Source organism: Carya illinoinensis, chromosome 3, assembly GCF_018687715.1.
Source record: "Carya illinoinensis cultivar Pawnee chromosome 3, C.illinoinensisPawnee_v1, whole genome shotgun sequence".
Classification (NCBI taxonomy): Eukaryota; Viridiplantae; Streptophyta; class Magnoliopsida; order Fagales; family Juglandaceae; genus Carya; species Carya illinoinensis.
Genome location: NC_056754.1, coordinates 8041189 through 8060781, shown reverse-complemented (window position 1 = coordinate 8060781; position 19593 = coordinate 8041189). Strand labels below are relative to the sequence as shown.

At 32.6% G+C, this 19593-nt stretch overlaps 2 protein-coding genes across 2 annotated transcripts; both read right to left on the bottom strand.

Moving 5' to 3' along the window:
• Positions 1-6977: 6977 nt before the first annotated feature.
• Positions 6978-7706, bottom strand: LOC122303033 (metalloendoproteinase 5-MMP-like). Its single transcript, XM_043114564.1, has one exon. The coding sequence runs from the start codon at positions 7704-7706 to the stop codon at positions 6978-6980; it is 729 nt and encodes a 242-aa protein (XP_042970498.1).
• Positions 7707-12189: 4483 nt separating this feature from the next.
• LOC122302199 (metalloendoproteinase 5-MMP-like) lies at positions 12190-13247 on the bottom strand. Its single transcript, XM_043113337.1, has one exon. The coding sequence runs from the start codon at positions 13195-13197 to the stop codon at positions 12283-12285; it is 915 nt and encodes a 304-aa protein (XP_042969271.1). The 5' UTR covers positions 13198-13247; the 3' UTR covers positions 12190-12282.
• Between the last annotated feature and the right edge of the window lie 6346 nt (positions 13248-19593).

Genomic DNA, 19593 nt, shown 5'->3' with positions numbered 1-19593 from the left:
GTTACTTGTTTTAGAGTGAGAGATGAACAATCTTTAAGGAATGAGACAAACATTTGTTTTCATTCGAGCTTCAACACTTGAAGATCACTGTCTCACACCCTCAGAAGCGGGAAATAGAAAGTGAAATGGGTTTTTCTGCTTTTGTTTTTGTTTCCATTTTCATATATGTATATATTTTTATATAAATAGCAGCTGACGTGGCATTGTGGCATTCGACTGCACAGCGTATATATGGGATGACTGTGTATAGAAGAGTTGTGCAAAATAATATGATATATCATTGGCAGAATTAAAAACAGCTATTAAATTATCGTACTTAATTGCATGCATTTTAACCCCCAAATTTATATCTCATAGTATTCATCAAATCATGTACAACTGATCATATGTAGCCCACTTAGCCATATATGGTTCTATGGAATAATTCAATTTTAACTCGCACATTATAAATTGGTTTTTAGGTGTCCAGAACTGACGTACATTAATCGCACTATTCACAAGGATATAAAGCATATATGCCCATTATATCATCTTAGTGCAAAGTTCTCCTGGTTAATCCATCTTCCGCATAAGCAAACATAATGGCTCTCTCTTCTGAGCTATGGGTTAGTCTAAGAATGTACCCTATCTCGTGCATTGCGACCCACACGTAGTCCAATTTGTTCTTACCTATCTTGGCTTTGTGGTTGAAATTCTCATCCGCATCTAAATGCAATGCACCGATTGTGGGAGGAAAAGAATGGGCTAAAATCCCACCATTCCCGTCGAATGGGTGCCTGTCTCCAATATCAAATAGTAATAACAGGAGTGAATATCAAATAGTAAGATTCCCGATAGGATCCAATCCGCAAACACAAAATAATTGAAAATGTATAAAAGCCTAACAAGAATGGAAAGCATTAAAAAAGCGATGGAAAGTGGAATAGCAAAAAAAAAAAGAAGAAGAGGGATTTTGACTTGCCAACCAGATTTCATTCGTTGCTAGATAAATCAAGTCTGTTCATTATACGAAAGCCAGATTTGCTTGTAGCATAAAAACAAATAAGGGTCAAACTTATGGCAATGAATTGTTGGAGATAGGCTATAAGAAATCCTTTATATGGAGAATCAAAAAGCTAAAGCTCTGACAATCAAAATGGAACTAGAAAAAGGAAGTTGGATTAATAGATGCCATGAATGAGGGCACTCGAATAAAGCAATATCCACCCAAGTAAAGAGGAAGTCTTTTTTGATGCGGTAGATTCTTTTCTTGCAAATTTTTATTTTGCTGGCTTTATTTATAAGTGAATAGAAAAATGCGACTAACGTCCGGCGTAGTAGAAATCGTTGAGAAAGAGCAATTACAGCAATTTTAAGAGTTATTTGCGATGATTAATGGCGCTGGAAAGGACCAATTTTCTTGTAGGGTGTCCGTCTATCATTAACTGTTGGTTTCGCAATTTGGGGTCAAAATTGCCAGAATTTGTATTCGATTTGGTGCCCAAAGCAGCATGCCTAGATTTCAAATGGGTGCACCTAATGAATTAAACCACGGAATTTTCGACCGTACTAAAACTTGGTTTACCTAAATCATATGGTACTACATGCAGGGGGATTCCAATGGCCTAGTCCACCAAGAAGCAAGGGAATGTATTGAAACTGTTATTATTATAAAGGAAGATGCAAAGGATGTTCTAGTGACAACTAAGAGATAACGAAAACAGGAATTATTAGCCAAGATTTGTGCTAGACATGAATCAAGGATGGTTCCAGTTTTCTTGTAAATTTGATTTTGTAATAAATACTATATTTGAAATTTTGTAACGTTTAGTGTAATAGGATTGTAAATTCCTTATGTAGCTGAGTCAAGTCTATATAAATACTTACCATCAATAGAAATGACTGTGCCAAAAATTCCAAAAACCTTGCGGTGTTGAATTCTTTACATGGTATCAGTAGAGCTAGCACTTTGACGAGAATATTTTTCATCTTTCCAATGGCTGCTATCGTTGGTTCATCCTCAGATAATCCCATCATCACTATCAATGCTACCACCATCATCAATGAAAAACTCACCCATGCTACATTTCCTCAATGGAGAGCCCAATTTGAAGCACTACTCATAGGTTATGATTTGATCGATTTTGTCACTGGCAAACATCAACGTCTTGCCACTAATGCAACCCAATCCACCTCTTCCAAAGTAGTGAATTCCCATTGGATTTGTCAAGATAAATTAATTCTTCATGCCATTCTTGCTTCCACCTCCACAACAATTACTCCACTCCTTGCTTCTTGCAAAATTTCTCACGAGGCCTAAACAACTCTTACCCATCTTTATGCAGGAAAATCTCAAACACGGGCAATGCAACTTAAAGAAAGATTTAGCCTTAAGTACCTGGGGTAGTCACTCTGTCACTGAGTTCCTTCAAGTTATGAAAATAATTGCTGATGAACTCACAATTATTGATCATCCTATTTCCGATGACAACTTGACTCTCTACATCTTGAATGGCCTTGGTCCCGAGTTTACGGAAATTGCAACTCCAATCTATGCTCAAGAAACTTCTTTGAAGTTTGAAGAAATACATGACCTTCTCGTTGGTCATGAGAACATATCCGTTGAATGGAGACTCAATCGACATCCAATTTGGTTGCTATAGCAAACTACAGTCACTGGAATGGAAGCTATCCCAGCAACGATGGCTCTACATCTTAGCGTAGGTCATCTTCAAGCAAGTGCGTGGTCACAACAAAAGGGGTAAATCAGACTCAGGCCAACGTAAGTTCAAACCCAAATGTCAATTGTGTGAACAATTGGGCCACACGGCCAAAAGCTGTCCAAAGTTTAGCTCAAATGAAATTTAAGCTAATTGTGCAACTTCCTCACACGGGAAAAATAAAAAAAAATGTCTCATTGATTCCACTGCATCACACAACATGACCATAGACCTCTCTAATCTCTCTATACACTCTGAGTATAATGGTACTGATGAGATGGTAATTGGTGATGGCTCAGGTTTGCCTGTCTCTCATATTGGCTCATTATCTTTCATTTCGCCTAATCGTGCCTTTCATTTACTTGATACTCTTTGTGTTTCTACCATTAAAAAAAATCTTGTTTTGGTCCATAATTTCATAAAACACAATAATGTTTACTTGAAATTTCACCCATTTTATTTCCTAGTGAAGGATTAGATCACGGGGGTGACACTATTCAAAGATGAATGTGAAGATGGCGTGTACCCTTTACAGGAGTCTCTTAAATCGGTTTCCAAAAAGGCTATTGCTTATGTTCATGAACATACATCAACTGATGGTTGGCACAAAAGACTTGGTCATCCCTCTTCAAAAATTGTCAATCATCTTATTCGTGCCTTTTCTTTTTACCTACAAAAAATGGAAATTCCTCGCTTTGCTATTCATGTTCTCAAAATAAAGCCCATCATCAACCTTTTCATTCTTATGGTTTAAAAAGTATAACTCCACTAGAATTAATTTACACGGATGTTTGGGGTCCGTCTTCGAATATTGGTGTGGATGGTTCAAAATATTATGTCATTTTTATTAACCAATTCACCAAATATATTTGGCTCTATCCTATGTCAACTAAATCAAGTGTTCAAGTCATTTTTCCTCAATTTCGACATCTTGTGAAAAATGAATTTAACACTAAAATTAAGAGCATATAGGCAGACAATGGTGGAGAATATATTGGGCTAAAGGTTATCTCTCCGTTCATGAAATTGGCCATTACACCACTGCACCTCACACTCCGCAACAAAATGGCATGTTTGAAAGATGACATCGTCATATGGGCTCACTCTCCTCACTGATGCCCATATGCCTCGTTCGTATTGGCCTTATGTGTTCCAAGCTACTGCATACCTAATCAATCAGATACCCAATTCATCATTGCAAAATAAAACTCCGTTTGAGAACCTTTTCAAGCAAAGCCCTAACTACTGCAAGCTTAAATAATTCGAGTGTTTGTGTTACCCTTTAATACGGCCCTTTAATCAAAATAAGCTTGAGCCCAAATCAATGCCTTGCGTTTTTGTGGGCTATTCTCTTTCACATAATGCATATCTATGCCTTGAGCCAAAAATGCACCGTATTTACAAATCCAGGCATGTCTTATTCAATGAAGGAACTTTCCCATTTCAGGACTTTAACTTAAAAACTCCACAGAGCTCTGATTCGAATTCTTCGAGTGTGCTGATCTTCTTGTCGAAAATCACATCTCAACTGTTTCCAAGCTCACTGGAAATGGGTACTGCCGCAAATCAACCCTTTGGGTTCATGTCTTCTCCTGCACCAAATGCTTCTCAGGTATGTCCCTCTTTGACATTTCTTTCAATTCCACAAGAAATACCACCGTCACACATCTCAGAAATTCAAGAACCTGTTCATGCATAAAATGAGTCTGTGTTACCTTCTTCATCTCAATTGTGCACTCACAATATGGTCACTCATTCTATGAACAATATTTACAAACCAAAAAAAATCCTTTCTAGTCACCAAGCATCCAATACCTCCCTCATTGGAACCAACCTGTGTGAATGAACCAACCTGGGTCTATCAATCGGTTCAAAGCGAGATTAGTGGCTAAAGGCTTTCATCAAAGGCCTGGTTTGGACTACAAAGAAACATTCAGCCCTGTAGTTAAACCCGTTACAATTAGAACAGTTTTAACACTAGCTGCGATGCAGGGCTAGTCACTAAGATAACTAGATGTAAACAATGTGTTTCTTCATGGTCACCTGACTGAGAAAGTCTATATAAAGCAACCACCAGGATTTCGGAATGAGGAAAAACCAGATCATGTGCGCTGCCTTCAACAGACAATTTATAGGCTTAAACAAACACCACGTGCTTGGTACTCAGCCTTCAAACAAGCTCTTATTGAATTCAGATTTGTTAATGCCAAGTCTGACTCCTCTTTATTTGTATACCATCATGACTCAATACTTGCATATTGCTTGATATATGTTGATGACTTGGTCATTACTGAAAATAAATCTGAATTTGTGGCAAGCATCATTGATTAGCTTGACCAAAAATTCTCTCTTAAAGATTTGTGGTCTTTGAATTTCTTTCGAGGCATTGAGGTAATTCCTACAAAAGAAGGCATGTTTTTATCTTAGCACAAATACATTCGTGAAATCCTTGCAAAAACAAGTATGAATGGTGCAAAAGATGTGAGAACACCATTGTCAACTTCGATTTCATTAAAGCTTGATGATGGATCTTCATCATTTGATTCCACGGAATATCAACGTGTTATTGGTGCTTTGCAATAGCTATCTCTATCTCGACTTGATATTAGTTTTGCCGTAAATAAACTCTCTCAATTCATGCATTGTCCAACAACAAATCACTGGACAAGAACCAAGAGACTGCTGAGATATTTGAAGAACACTATTTTCATGGTATCACGATTAGAAAATCATCAAAACCAAAACTCACATGCTTCTCGAATGCGGATTGAGCAAGCAACTTGGATAATAGAAGTTCTATATCTGCATATCTAGTTTTACTTAGCTCAACACCCATCTCATGGAGCTCAAAAAACAACGAGACCTTGCACGGTCGTCTACAGAAGCATAATATAGAGCACTAGCCACAGCAACAACCGAATCAATGTGGATACTTTCTCTGTTTCATGAGCTCCAGTTTCCATTGTCAAAACCACCATTGCTGTTATGTGATAATTTGGGTGCAACTCATTTAAGTTTTAATCTGGTTTAACATTCAAGAATGAAGCATATTCAGATTAATCTACATTTTGTTAGAGATTTAGTTAAAAAAAATGCAATTCAAGTTCGTCATGTGCACACTAATGATCAGATTGCGGATATACTAACAAAGCCTCTTTCGATCACGTCAACATACTGATCTTCTCAGAAACAAGATCAGCCTCACCGATGGTAGCCCGTTCTTGAGGGGGCGTATAAAGGAAGATGCAAAGGGTGTTCTGGTGACAACTAAGAGATAACGGAAACAGGAATTATTAGCCAAGATTTGTGCTAGATATGATTCAAGGATGGTTCCAGTATTGTAAATTTGATTTTGTAATAAATACTATGTTTGAAATTTTGTAATGTCCAATTTAATTGCTCTGTAATAGGATTGTAATTCCTTATATAGCTGAGTCAAGTCTGTATAAATACTTACTATCAATAGAAATGACTGTGTCAAAAATTTCAAAAATCTTGCGGTGTTGAATTCTTTACAATTATGAACAATGATCCTTTATGACAACTGTTATTAATGTAGTGTTTATTAATTGGATCTTCGACCGATTAACAATAGTGAAGTCCATGGTAAAGAGTCAAAAGGGGATTCTAAACCAACACCGTTGATGAAGCAATCCGAGAAACTCACAATTATAACAGTTTCTTATAAAACTATAGATATTGCTTCTCTTTGCCTTCACATACTATATATCCTGAATGAATAGTAATTTGTTGTTATTTATTAGCATTTGAGAACATGTATGACGCTTATATAATCCGAGTGCAAACCCTTTGAACTAGTTCAGAAAAGAGTTTGATATATAAGAAATCTTGATCCACCTGACTATATATACCGCATTAATTACAAGCCTATATATACCGCATTAATTACAAGCTAGTACGTGTTCAAACGCACGATTATATATATATATATATAAGGCAATTTTTTTTTCATATATATATATATATATATATACATACATACATATATCACAATTCGTGGTGTATAACTTAAAACAAATTAATTTTCTGATGGTACACACGACAAAACATATATATGATAATAAAGTAATGTTGAAAAATTATATTATCGGCATAATTATAAAAGTCTTGTACTTGCATGTATTTAATTTACTCGCAAAATATTCATGTCTAATATTACTCATCAAATCACAACTGATCATAAGTAGCCCAATTAGCCAATTCACTTTTGCCTCGCACCATTATTAATATTGATGTCATATATGTGCCCCCATAGCGCTATTCATGAGGATATAAAGCATGTATGCCCATTATATCATCTTGGTGCAAAGCTCTCCTAGTTAATCCATCTTCCACATAAGCAAACATAATGGCTTTCTCTTCTGAACTATGAGTTAGTCCAAGAATGTGCCCTATCTCGTGCATTGCGACCCACACATAGTCCGATTCATTGTTACCGATCTTGGGTCTATGGTTAAACTTTTCATCCGCATCTAAATGCAATGCACCGATTGTGGGAGAAAAAGAATGAGCTAAAATTCCACCATTCCCATCGAATGGGCGCCCATCCCCATGTTCTCCTCTGTGGAATCCAATAACTACGTCAGCTTTCTCACCTCTACTCGCCTCATGAAATTTGAACTTAGTTACCTCCTCCCACTTTTTGAAAGCATAGGCAAAAACTCCCCTTGATATGCTCATTGGAGCGCCTTTGGCACTAGAGTTGAAGGTATATGAGAGATGGCGCCTAGAACGTGGCCATACGGGTTTTTTTGGGAAAAAATGATATTGTGGTTTTACTGCTGCTTCTTGTGGAGCAAGACCGTTGACGTTATCAGGCGCTCCACATCGCGGAACATTCATTCGCTTGATGGTTGCGGAGTCGAGAATTCCGGTAACTTTCAATTTATAGTATTTCTGATACTCTTTAATGGCAGTCTCCAAGTTCTTGTCAAAATGATCGCTGTTATTTTGAAGGCTGTGTTTTTCGGCAAATTCGGATCCCATGTATCCAAACCTATTGAGGTAAAGTTTGACTTCATTTATACCTCGAACCCTTTGGCCTTTGAGAGATCCGTCCAGGTCTTGGATGGGTATGGAAAAATGGGATGCATTTGTAAAACTTACAAGTAACAGTGCATGAATTAAGATTGGGAGAAGGGAACCTTTTGAAAGATGGATATTCCTAGTCATCTCGATTACTTGCTAGGGCTTGGATGTGTTGAGAAATCTTTTAACTTATGGTGTGTGGGTGTGGGCCGGTATGTATATATATAGATTCTCATTCAAATTAGGTTAGGATTATTGTTAAGTGGATGGCTATATTAGGTATTGACAGTCTGCAAAGGAATTGGCTTGCCTGAATAAATCAATTATTTTATAAACAAAAAATTGCCATTTTTGACTATTTTAGTTTTTCCCCTTTAAAAGCGAAAAGAGAAAACAAAAAAGTATCATGACTTGTAGATATAACCGTATTTATATTCTTTATTTCTTTATTTTTAATTAGTTAATTAATTAAAAAATCTAATAGCGAAAAGAGAAGATCATTCCATTTTGAAAGTTTTTGTGGGTACTTTAAATATTTATATATTTTACATTGATTTTTGCCAGTAATAAGATGAGAAGAATTGGAGAGAGCTGGTAGGTACTATCTTTGATTTTGTTATATGGGCAACAAAGGTAGTAAATTTAGAAAAATCTCAATAAAAGACCACTTAGAGTTTAAATCAAGAATTATTAATGGGCATAATTCATCAATGTACAATTATTAATATTCTAAATTCAAATCCAGTACCGTTTTAGCTTAAAATTATAAGAACAACATTAATATTTATTATTTATTTAGTATTAACAAATATTCTACGCTTATCATTTGATTAACGAACACAAAACCACTGGATGTTGACAGATAGGCTTTTTTTAAAAACCTTCTGTTGAGAAAATAGCTGCCATAATGCCAAGAATAGAGTACTTGACGATCGAGAATTTTTTGTTTTCCCAAAAGTCAAAACAATATCATGTGTTAAACTGTACGTGTTTGTCTGCCTTTGTAAACCAAGTAATTTAAACGGTCTAGAAAATAAGGGAAAAAATATTTACAACCATAAATTATGCGACCGTGTAATCGCTTTGTAAAAAGTGAATAATACATAGGATCCACATGAAATAAAATTAATTTTTTAATAGTAGATCTCACTCTTTTTCAAAGTGACTATGCGATATTTATATATTTCACGATTATATATAAAATTATCCGGTATTTATACATTTCACAGTTATATGTAGAATTACTTCACAATTATATGTAAAATTATAAGCGGCTGATTTTGATCAGAATTTTAATATAAATTAAATTCAAGGGTTGCAAGGTGTCCTAGTAGCTTACGATTACATGCTAATATATCTTCTATATATAAAAAGTGTGTATAAAATGGAATTTCTTGTTTTAACAGTTTTTCTTTATTTTTCCGTTAACTTTAACTATGTTCTTCTAAACGTCCGAATGCAAAGAGTTAGATTTTCTATTATTTAGCATTTTCCTTAGTTTTCTAAGCAGTCAAACTTCTGCTTAACAAAAAGTATAAGAGAATATGAAGGAATTCGAGGATAGTGCATTGTTGATTTTATTCCCTACTTCTAACCCACTGCTAAATCCAGTACCAAGAATCAAAGGGAAAAAATAATAGTCAAGAAATGTAAACCTGTAACAAATTTTGAGTAGGAGATGTCTTGGTCGAAAAACAACATGAAGAAAGAACAGAAACAAAACCAACAAAGAAAATGAAAGAAAGCAAAAGATTGACTACACTATTGAATTCTTAACTTACAATGGAGATTGCCCTCTTGCTCAAAGCTCCCACAAGATTTAATCAGAAAAGAAAAAAACAAACGCACAAGGACGAAGGCTCTGGCTCACAAGATTTAATTAGAATAGAAAAAACGAACGCACATTGGTGAAGAACTCGAAATTGGAGTTGCAAGTTTCGTTCAACTGCTTGAAGGCTCTGGCTCATGAAGCTGTTAAGAAGCACGACTAGAGCGGGAGGCAGGGGCATGAAGCTCTGTGCGAGAAGGAAGAAGCTCTGAGGTCAAGTGAGAAGGTCACAATAGAATAAGCTAAGGTGAATAGTGCAAAAGAAGAGCTTTCAAAGTAGAGAGATGAAATTACGGAGCAATTTGATAAAGCGGTAAAGGAGAGGGACTGATTAAGAGCAAGAAGAAGAGGAAAAAGAAAAAGAAGAAGAAGAAGGGGGGAGGCGGCGTGCGGCACACAGGAGGTAGGAGATGAGATAGGTTTTCAACCTTTGGCTAAAACGGCAGTGTTTTAAGTGTGGCTGGGGTCACTTGCCAGTAGCTGGGCTTCTTCTCCACCCCTTGCCCAAAAAACAACTCACAACACAACAAAAACCCTATCCTAACCCACTACACAAAAGGCCCAAATCTAAAAAGTGATTAATAAAAATAAAATAAAATAAATAATAAAAATACTAATAAATAAATTAAAACATACTAATTTTTGAGATCTCACATTTCGCATCGTTAGTCAAATTGTCTTCAAATTAAATTTACCTCATGAGTCAAATAAAACAAATCTTTTTATTTTCTAGTCTATCAAAACATGTAATTATTAAATTTCACTAACTTATTATTATTCAAAGATATTTCTTATAATTTACTTTTTTTATATATATTAAATTATGCATTAATTAATTTTTTTTATTAAAAATCATATTTCTTTTATTAAAAATATTATTTCACCCAACTAGATAAACGTGCTTTGCACGTTGCTCTAACCTATTTTCTATTATAATTTGCTACAAAAATGATAATTTTCTGTTAAAGTTAGTTAATTCTTATAGTAAATTGTCATTCTTGTCATAAATAATTCTTCGTAAGCACTAGTTTTTCTTATAGCGTGCATACATAGACATTTGGCTTTTGGCTAGAGAATATAATTAATATATATATATATATATATATATCCTAATCTTAGAGTACTATTATATAGTATCAGTTTAGCTCAACTTTAGTTAAAGAATATTTATTTTTCATTTCGATTAAGCTACTTAAAATGCACTCCAGGCTAGATTAGCTTCTTTTTTTTTTCTTTTTTTTTTTCCTGCTATATTAATAATAAAATTTACTAATTTGATTTTTTTTTTATTTACTTTGAAAATGATGCATGCAAGAATTCTCATGACATTTAGCTTAAACGAGTTTTAATTTCATGACATTTATTTAGCATTTGGCTTAAATGCAGTGATCATTAAATATTATAAGCTAGCTAGCTAGCAAGTATATATTCTCCAAAAGTGGGAATTAATTAATTAGCTCGATCGGTCCCGTTTTCTCCCGGCCGGTGCCCAAACACCACTCTTGCTTTGCTGGATTTTTCGCAGCCTTCTTCAGTTCTTCTCCCCTTTAATTTCCTATCCCTCTACAAGTACGACTATTCTTGAAGGAATTAAGATTAAAAGTGACAATAAATAATGCAGCAAGTATTCTCCGTACAATGAAGGGGCATATGAATTAAGTAGAGAAGAATAAGAAAAAAGCACGCTTGATGCTGGCTAGCAGCAATTAATTAATCTAGTTGCATGTGGAATATATAGACGACTCAGTTGTCATTACCGTGCAAGATAGAATAAGACATTGTTTGGCAATAATCTCACTTCATTTCATCACAAAATTTTTCACAATTTCCTTCCCAAACAATATCATTCAAACACAAAAGTAAACACTTTAATTTTAATTTTGAGTTTTTTGTTTTATCTAATGAATTTCATTGCCTAATCATTATCCAAGTACAAAATCTTATACAATTTTCTCAAACTTCCAAACAAAACATAAAAAACAATACAACTTTTTCAAGTTTCAAAATAAAAATTATAATTTTAACTTTATAATATTTTTATTCAACTTTTTTTTTCCTCTTTCTCCATAAGCCAATAAAAATCGTAACACAAACTATTTCACTACTATATGTTTACAAATCTCTCACAATTTCTCATCTCTTCTCATTACTTACCTACGCATGCATCTGGCCTTAACATAAGTGGATTTTGGCTAGAATATTTTGAGAGCAAGAGATATCAAGAATAATAAACAAAATAGATTTGGTTGTAGCTTTAGAATCTCCCTAAATTTAAAAAGAAATTGTAGTTTAAGTTTATTTTGGCCACTAAATGCCTAATTCAATGATGTGGGTCAAAATAAAGAAGGCTTATTTAAGTTTTAACAAACTGAATGTTTTGATTGATGAGCCAATACTGATCCCTTATAAGATTTATTTGAATAGAAATTAATATAATTTTTACTTACATGATAACAATATGTGTTAATATAGCAACTATTGATATACACACTAAAAATTATGAAATTTAAAACTCGTATTAAAAAAAATTGATAAAATGAGTCTTTTACTCAATACGTATATATAATGTTGTGCGTAAAATTATTAATACATGTAGAACAACTCTCATTCGAATTCAAGCATCAAACAAAACAACTTTATGTTGCTTAATGAGCCTTACAAAACAAGTCATTCTTGCCTTAATTACATATATTGAATGAATGTTCATTAAATAGCATATAAAGCACGTATGCCCCTTATATCATCTGGGTGCAAACCTCTTCTAGTAACTCCGTTTTTAACATAAGCAAACATAATGGCATTCTGAACCTGAGTGTGGTTAAGTCCAAGAAGGTGCCCTATCTCGTGCATTGCGACCCACACGATGTCCGTTTGGTTTATAGTTAGCTTAGGGCTAAGACTCCATTTCTCATCTGCATCATAATGAAGTTGACCAATCGTGGGAGAATAAGCATGAGCTAAAACTCCACCAGGCCCATCAAATGGGGTCCCGTCCCCATGATCACCTCGATGAAATCCAATAACTAGGTCAGACTTTGTACCCTGAGGTGCCTCTTGAAACCTGAAATTAGTTACGGCCTCCCATCTTTTGAAAGCATAGTAGCAGGTTGCGTTTAGGATTTCCATGCGAACGGCTTTGGCGCTGGAGTTGAATGTATACGTGAGATGACGCTTAGAAGGCGGCCATTTAGCATTGTTCTTAAAAAATGCATATTGTGGATGTAAGACATGATTACCACCATTGATTAATGTATCAGGTTCTCCACATCGTGGGACATTCATTTGTTTGATGGTATCGGAGTCAAGTCTTCCTGTAACCTTCAAATTGTAATATTTCTGGTACATTTTAAGAGCTGACTCCAAGCCCTCGTCGAACTCATCATCATCGTCTTCAATGCTGTGTTTGTCTGCAGTTTCGTATCCCAAGTATCCGAACCTATTCAGGTAACGCTTGACCTCATTTAAGCCCGACACCCTCTGGCCCTTGAGGGATCCCTCTAGGCCTTGGATGGATTTAGAAAAATGGGATGCATGCGTAAAACTTCCAGAGAGAATTACGAGGAACAGATGAATTGCGAGGAAGAGAATGGATGATTTTGAAAAATGGAGATTCTTAGCCATCTCGAGTAATTACGTGATGGACAGAGTCGCCTGTTGTCCAGGCAATCAAGATGTCGAATGCATTGAGAAATAAGATCGTGTAACTTATGGTATAGATATATTGTTATTCATTTTAGGTTTTGACTATATTTAAACTCATTAAGTACTATATATATATTATTAGGAAGACAGATGGGATATTTGTTTAAAGGAAGTATATTCTTCAGAGACTATATATATTATCTAGAGAAAATGCCTTATTTGGATTATATGTATTTCTTTATTTAAAATAATAATAATTACTTTCTTTTCTTAAAATTAAATATATTAAAATAGTCCCTGTAGTTTGCTCTTTAGATAGATTGGCTATTATACTCTAATTTTGAACTTCTGGCCTTGTTTGGTTTAATCAAAATCAAAACACTTATCTCATCTCATCTCAACTCATCATTACAATTTTTTCAAATCTTCATACAAAATATAATAAACAATTTAACTTTTTCAAATTTTAATACAAAATTAATATTAAAAAATTATAGTATAATAATATTTTATTCATTACTATTTAAAACATCTCATCTCATTTCATCTGTGTAACCAAACGGGACCTTATTTTTTATATTTTCAACGTCCATTATTTTGATCTTTTTGTTAATAAACCATTATTAGATTGTTAAATATATCAGCTCAGTCTCAATTACAGTGTCATATATATAGAAATATATTAAAAAGGTAAAAAGATAATTTAAAAAACTGAAATAATCGAATCTCAAAAAGTTAAAAGCTTGCCCCAAAGCATAGGCCAGAAGTGTCCGTCTATAACATTTTTAGAGAAAATCAACACGTAATGGTGATAATAAAGGATTTTAAAACGCTTACCTCTTATCACTGTTGCTTAAGATTTTATATCGAAGAAATAGGATTGATTGTTTATGAACACCACATTTTTTTATGAATGGAGATCGAGATGAACAGTACGTACTGATGGATATAAATATTTGACCCTAGACATATAACATATATATTCTCAAGTAATATATATAACTCCATTTCTTATGTATTGAACAGTTATTGGATAATGTAAAGGTCAAATAAGAAGTTTATAATTTAATCTCGAGATAAGACCGAAAACCACGCTAAGAAATAAATACAAAAAGAGATAAAAACAAGTTTTCTCAAACTTCTAAGAAAAAAACACATACTTCTAAAAAAAAAAATGCTTTACGAGATAAGTTAGACTCAATCACTCTAAGGAAATAGACCTATATAAATATATATATATATATATATATATATAAAGAGGAGATCCCTCACAAATCTAACAGACTGTCTATACAAGCTCTCAACAAAAGCTCCCTACTACAAACTCCACTACAACTCCAAATGATCTTTCCTCTATTGTATTTGTTGGAATATCTCACGTCGCCTAGGTAGACCACTCCTAGGTTGTTGAAAAATCATAGGCAAACCTCCTCTTCTAAGGTGTCTTTTGAGAGTGGGTTAGGCTCTCTTCGACTTCTAACATGGTATCAGAGCCAATGGGCTACCTGGTCTTTTTAGGCTTATCTCCCTTAGCTCCGAAGAGGTTTATCCCCTACCCCTTGTGGGGGCTGTTGGAATATCCCACATCGCCTAGATAGACCACTCCTGGGCTATATATAAGTCATGGGCAAACCTCCTCTTACAATGCATCTTTTAAGAGTGAGTTAGGCCCTCTTGGACTTCTAACAGTATTGTGAGATATGTGAAATTATGAAAGATTGTAAAATTATTCATTATAGTAGATTTCGCCCCCAAACAACCGTGGACGTAGTCATTATACCAAATCATGTAAATTTATGTATTTCTCTTTATTTATTCTTATTTGTTTATTTATTATTTATTTCATGAATAAACGTAAAAAATATCGTATCGACGTTTGAACCATCATCGTGGATTGGGGATGATTCTTTCCTCTATTTCAACCTGTAGTGCAAATTTATGCATTAACAGATAACTTGATCAGATCTTGAGATAGTTTGAAGCATATATATGATGTTAAAATGAGATTTTCAAACTCTCTTTGAACAACTTATACATGAAGGTGTTATAAAAACCGGTGGTTTTCTCATTCGAAATCCCAAGGTCTCAAAATCTTTTCTTCTTTGGTACGTACCTAGTTTAACTATGGCCTCGTTTGAATAGTGAAAATATTTCATCTTATCTTATTATTATAATTTTTTCAAATTTTTACAAAAAATATAATAAACAATTTAACTTTTTCAATTCTCAAAATAATAATAATATTAAAAAATAATATTCTAATAATATTTTATTCAATTTTCAACTCATATATCTCATCTCAACTTATCTCATCTCAACTCATTTCATCTCAATTCACTATCTAGATGACACCATGAGTTACATGTATGCAGGGAGCTTTGGCATTAATATGTCATGTTTATTTCAAGAGTTTTGTTACGTACAAGCAAACTTGCGTACTAATCTGCGTACTAATACTGATTCTTTTACATTTAAAATTTAAATTAACACTGTTTTCGATAAAATTTACTTTTTGATCAATCACATTATATTGATGTACATATTAATGCATAATTATACTTGCAACTAAATTTTTTCTTATTTCAAAGGATCTACAAGCCTTCCTATTCAATTGATTTTTTTCCCCTCTTTGGCCTAAAACCCAGGAGTCTCAAGTATATATACATATATAATCATCATCGTAGATCAATGCAACCTTCCAGCTTTGCTGATTTACTAATTTAATTCGTAGATGTAACCGTTCCCCAAAGTACTTGCAAGCTGCAACCTTCCATATTCTGATCAGAAACACAAACATACATGCATTTTCAGCCTAGTCCCAATATATATATTGTCCTAGAGAGCTCCTCCAAGGAAATAGCGACAAATTATTATAACCTGTTTGTTTGTCCCAAACGTACAAAACGTGCAGTTCCCGCTGCATGTGTAACGAACACAAGAGTGACATATGGAGGAACACGGTTTTGTATTTTGAATGCATATGCATGCAGACAAAATTACGTAACGTTTCATCGAATGCATGAACTGTCTCTCATGAACTGGGAGTTTACAAATAATTTTTATATATAGTAGCGGAATCAGCAATTGTATCGAGAGGCTAACTTTTTTATTGTATAACACATTAATATAAAGAGTAATGTTAGGTTATAGTCTAAGAGTATGTAAGCTGTAGGTAGTCCATTTGAAAGGAAAAAAAAAAAAAGAGAGAGAAGTTGATCACCATTAAAAAATATTTTTTTTTTCATGTAGGTTCTAAATTTACTTCTTTTTTTTTTGCAAAAAAAGTGGGCAGGACGTACACATCTTACGACTGCAAACATCATTTATCTAATTAAAAAGAGATTGAAAAATCATAAAAATATAATTACAAACTATTTTTCTCACAGATTATCAATCTTAAATAATATATCTTGTATTTTACTTTAGATTCCATATTAAAAAACTCAACATTGTATAACAAAAAATTTTGAAATCCATATTAATAAGTTTAATATTTCTCCTAAACTTAATTTTAATTTTAATTTTGGAGAAGCTATATTCTTGAAAATAGATAATATATAGAAATTAAACAAAATTTTACAACAATAAAAAAAATTGGAGAGATATATTTCTAGATATATTAAAAAATTTTAAAAAAAATTAAAGATTATATAGAAATTATAAAAATTTTTGGGAGGCTATTTTCTAATTTTTTTTAAAATTATGTATAAAATATAGGGGATTACTTTATGTTTTTACAAAGTTTTGGAGGGCCATGCCCCCCTAAGGACAACTTGTGGGTACACCACTATTTATATGGATGGCCTGCCACTGGTTGTTTTATATTTTTTTAATACTTTTAAATATATATATATATATATATATATATATATATAATCACAATACCATTAAAAAATATTTCTTTAATTATAAAGTAAAAAAAAAAAAAAATTGCCTACGAGCTCCCAAGCATTTCCTTTTTTATATTTTAACAACCAAACAACTACTAATAAATAAATAAAAATTAGAAATAAGCTAAGACTTTTAAAGTTAAAGGACATACACATGGCCAATCTTCCGAAAGCAACATATTGAATATAGAATTCAATGCTCTGTCTAATTTAATTTTGTATATTTAACATTTAGTCCTTGTTTGAGAAATGGTAACGGTCTAAATTATTACAAAAATAAAATAAAATACCTCCTAAAAGGACTTGAAGGATGGATATATTTGCTAGCTAGAAGCTGGTCTTTTAAAAAAATAAGTAAATAAATAAAAAACCAAGAATGACTAGAAAAGATTTAATAAATATGCTAATTAATAGTGTATATATCTTTGTAGCAGATTAATAAAAAACCAAGAATGACTAGACAAAGAGTTGAAATGGAAAAAATCATTTAGAGTAAGTAGAGCTACATATACTTATAATTTTACATATAAGACTCATTTCAACATTTTTTTAAAATTTAAATTTTAAATTTTAAATTTTACTAACTTATATGTAGAGAAATAAATTTTTTATAAGTTATTCTTATGAAGAGTTAGCATTTTTCAATTACTTATAAGATTATAAATGGCTGTGGAAGAATTTAGGTGTGATTTTGCTAAAATCTATGTTGTTGAAAATATTTAATCGTGAGATGATGAGCGTTTATTTTAAAGGTAGTTGGCTGTAATTTAGATTATTTTTTATATTTTTCTGTTGAATTTAAAATATTATGACTAATTTAAGGTCCTTTGATTATAAACTATTTTTTAATTAAACTCCTTTGATTATTGTTTTGTAATTAATCTGATTATTCAAACTAACGTCAATTTAAGATATATTAATGTTAAAAAATAATAATTTTCTTTATTAATTAATATATAGAGTATATTGTTACCCAAATGACTAACACAAGAGGGGGGTGAATTCAGTTGTATTAAAAAAAATAACAATTATAAATCAAATATATAATATAAAATATAAACAAAATATGAAATAACAATAAATATAAAGAGTAAGAGTAAAAGAGAAGCAAAGTCAGTATGTTAACAAGGTTTGGCCCCACTGCTTACGTCCTCGCCTCAAACTACCCCTTGAGAATTCCCAAATTCACTATTCAACCTCTTTCAGGTGGAGATAGAAATCTATTACACCTTTGAACAATATCGCTACAAAGGATCCGTATAAAACACCATCTACACTTGCAATCACCTTAAACGTGGTGATTCAACTATTCCCCGTGTAGAATGCTTTCTACACGCACAAGGATTATACACACCATTTTTCTAATACAAAAGCTGATAGTGGGTAGGTTATCAGAAAACACTCCTTAATGAATAAAATAAGAACAATACAATGCAAACTATATCTCTCAAAATGAATAAGGATTAAGCCTCAATGCTTAGAGAAGAGAGAATGAAAGTTTTGAATGAATGTTATATGCTCTTGGTGTTGTAAATGTGAAACTCTCAAATAATCTATTTATAGGCATATGAGACTTCATATCCAAATTTAAAAAGATTTATATGTCAAAGACAACATCATTCACTTTTTCAAAAAAATCAAACCTAATCTTTTACTTTTGGCATATGACAAAATGAGCACACTTTCCTTTTTAAAAAATTCAAACCTAATCTTTTATTTTTTACATATGACAAAAGGAGCATACTTTCTTTTTCAAAAAATTCAAACCTAATCTTTTACTTTTTGTATATGACAAAAGAAACACACTTTACTTTTCAAAAAATTCAAACAAAATCATCTACTTTTTGTATAAGTCTAAAAAAGCATCAATCACTTTTGAAAATATTCAAATAAAACATGCACATGTGAAAGATGACAATCAATCATCTTTAATATTTTCAAAGTTCAACCCTTTAATCAAGGCATGCACATGTAAAAGATAACAATCAATCATCTTTCAAAATTTTCAAATTTAATTTTCAAAAATATTCATGCACATGTGAAAAATGTATTTTAATGCTTTATGATAAAATATTAATTTTGAGCATTAACCCTAATTTCGAATTTTGAAGAGATTTACAACATTACTCTATAATTTTAATGTGAATTTGTTCCCTTCTTGCTCATGCTTATTTCTTTGATGTGCTTGATTCCATTGTGTGAACAATTTGAGCTTGAAACTCCTTTATTCTTTGAATTCATTTGTTATCATCAAAATCCATGTGTAGATTTATAATCACATGAAACTTGAAACCTTGGGTTCAACAATCTCCCCATTTTTTATGATGACAAATACTTGATAGAACTTGAAACCTGTATTAATACTTAAGTCCCCCTGAAAATATGCGTTAGTTTTTCAAGGAAAAGTATAAATATAATTCCAAGCATATATAACAAGTTTAGCAATTTAAACAATGTTAATGTTCTAGTCTAAAACTTCTCCCCC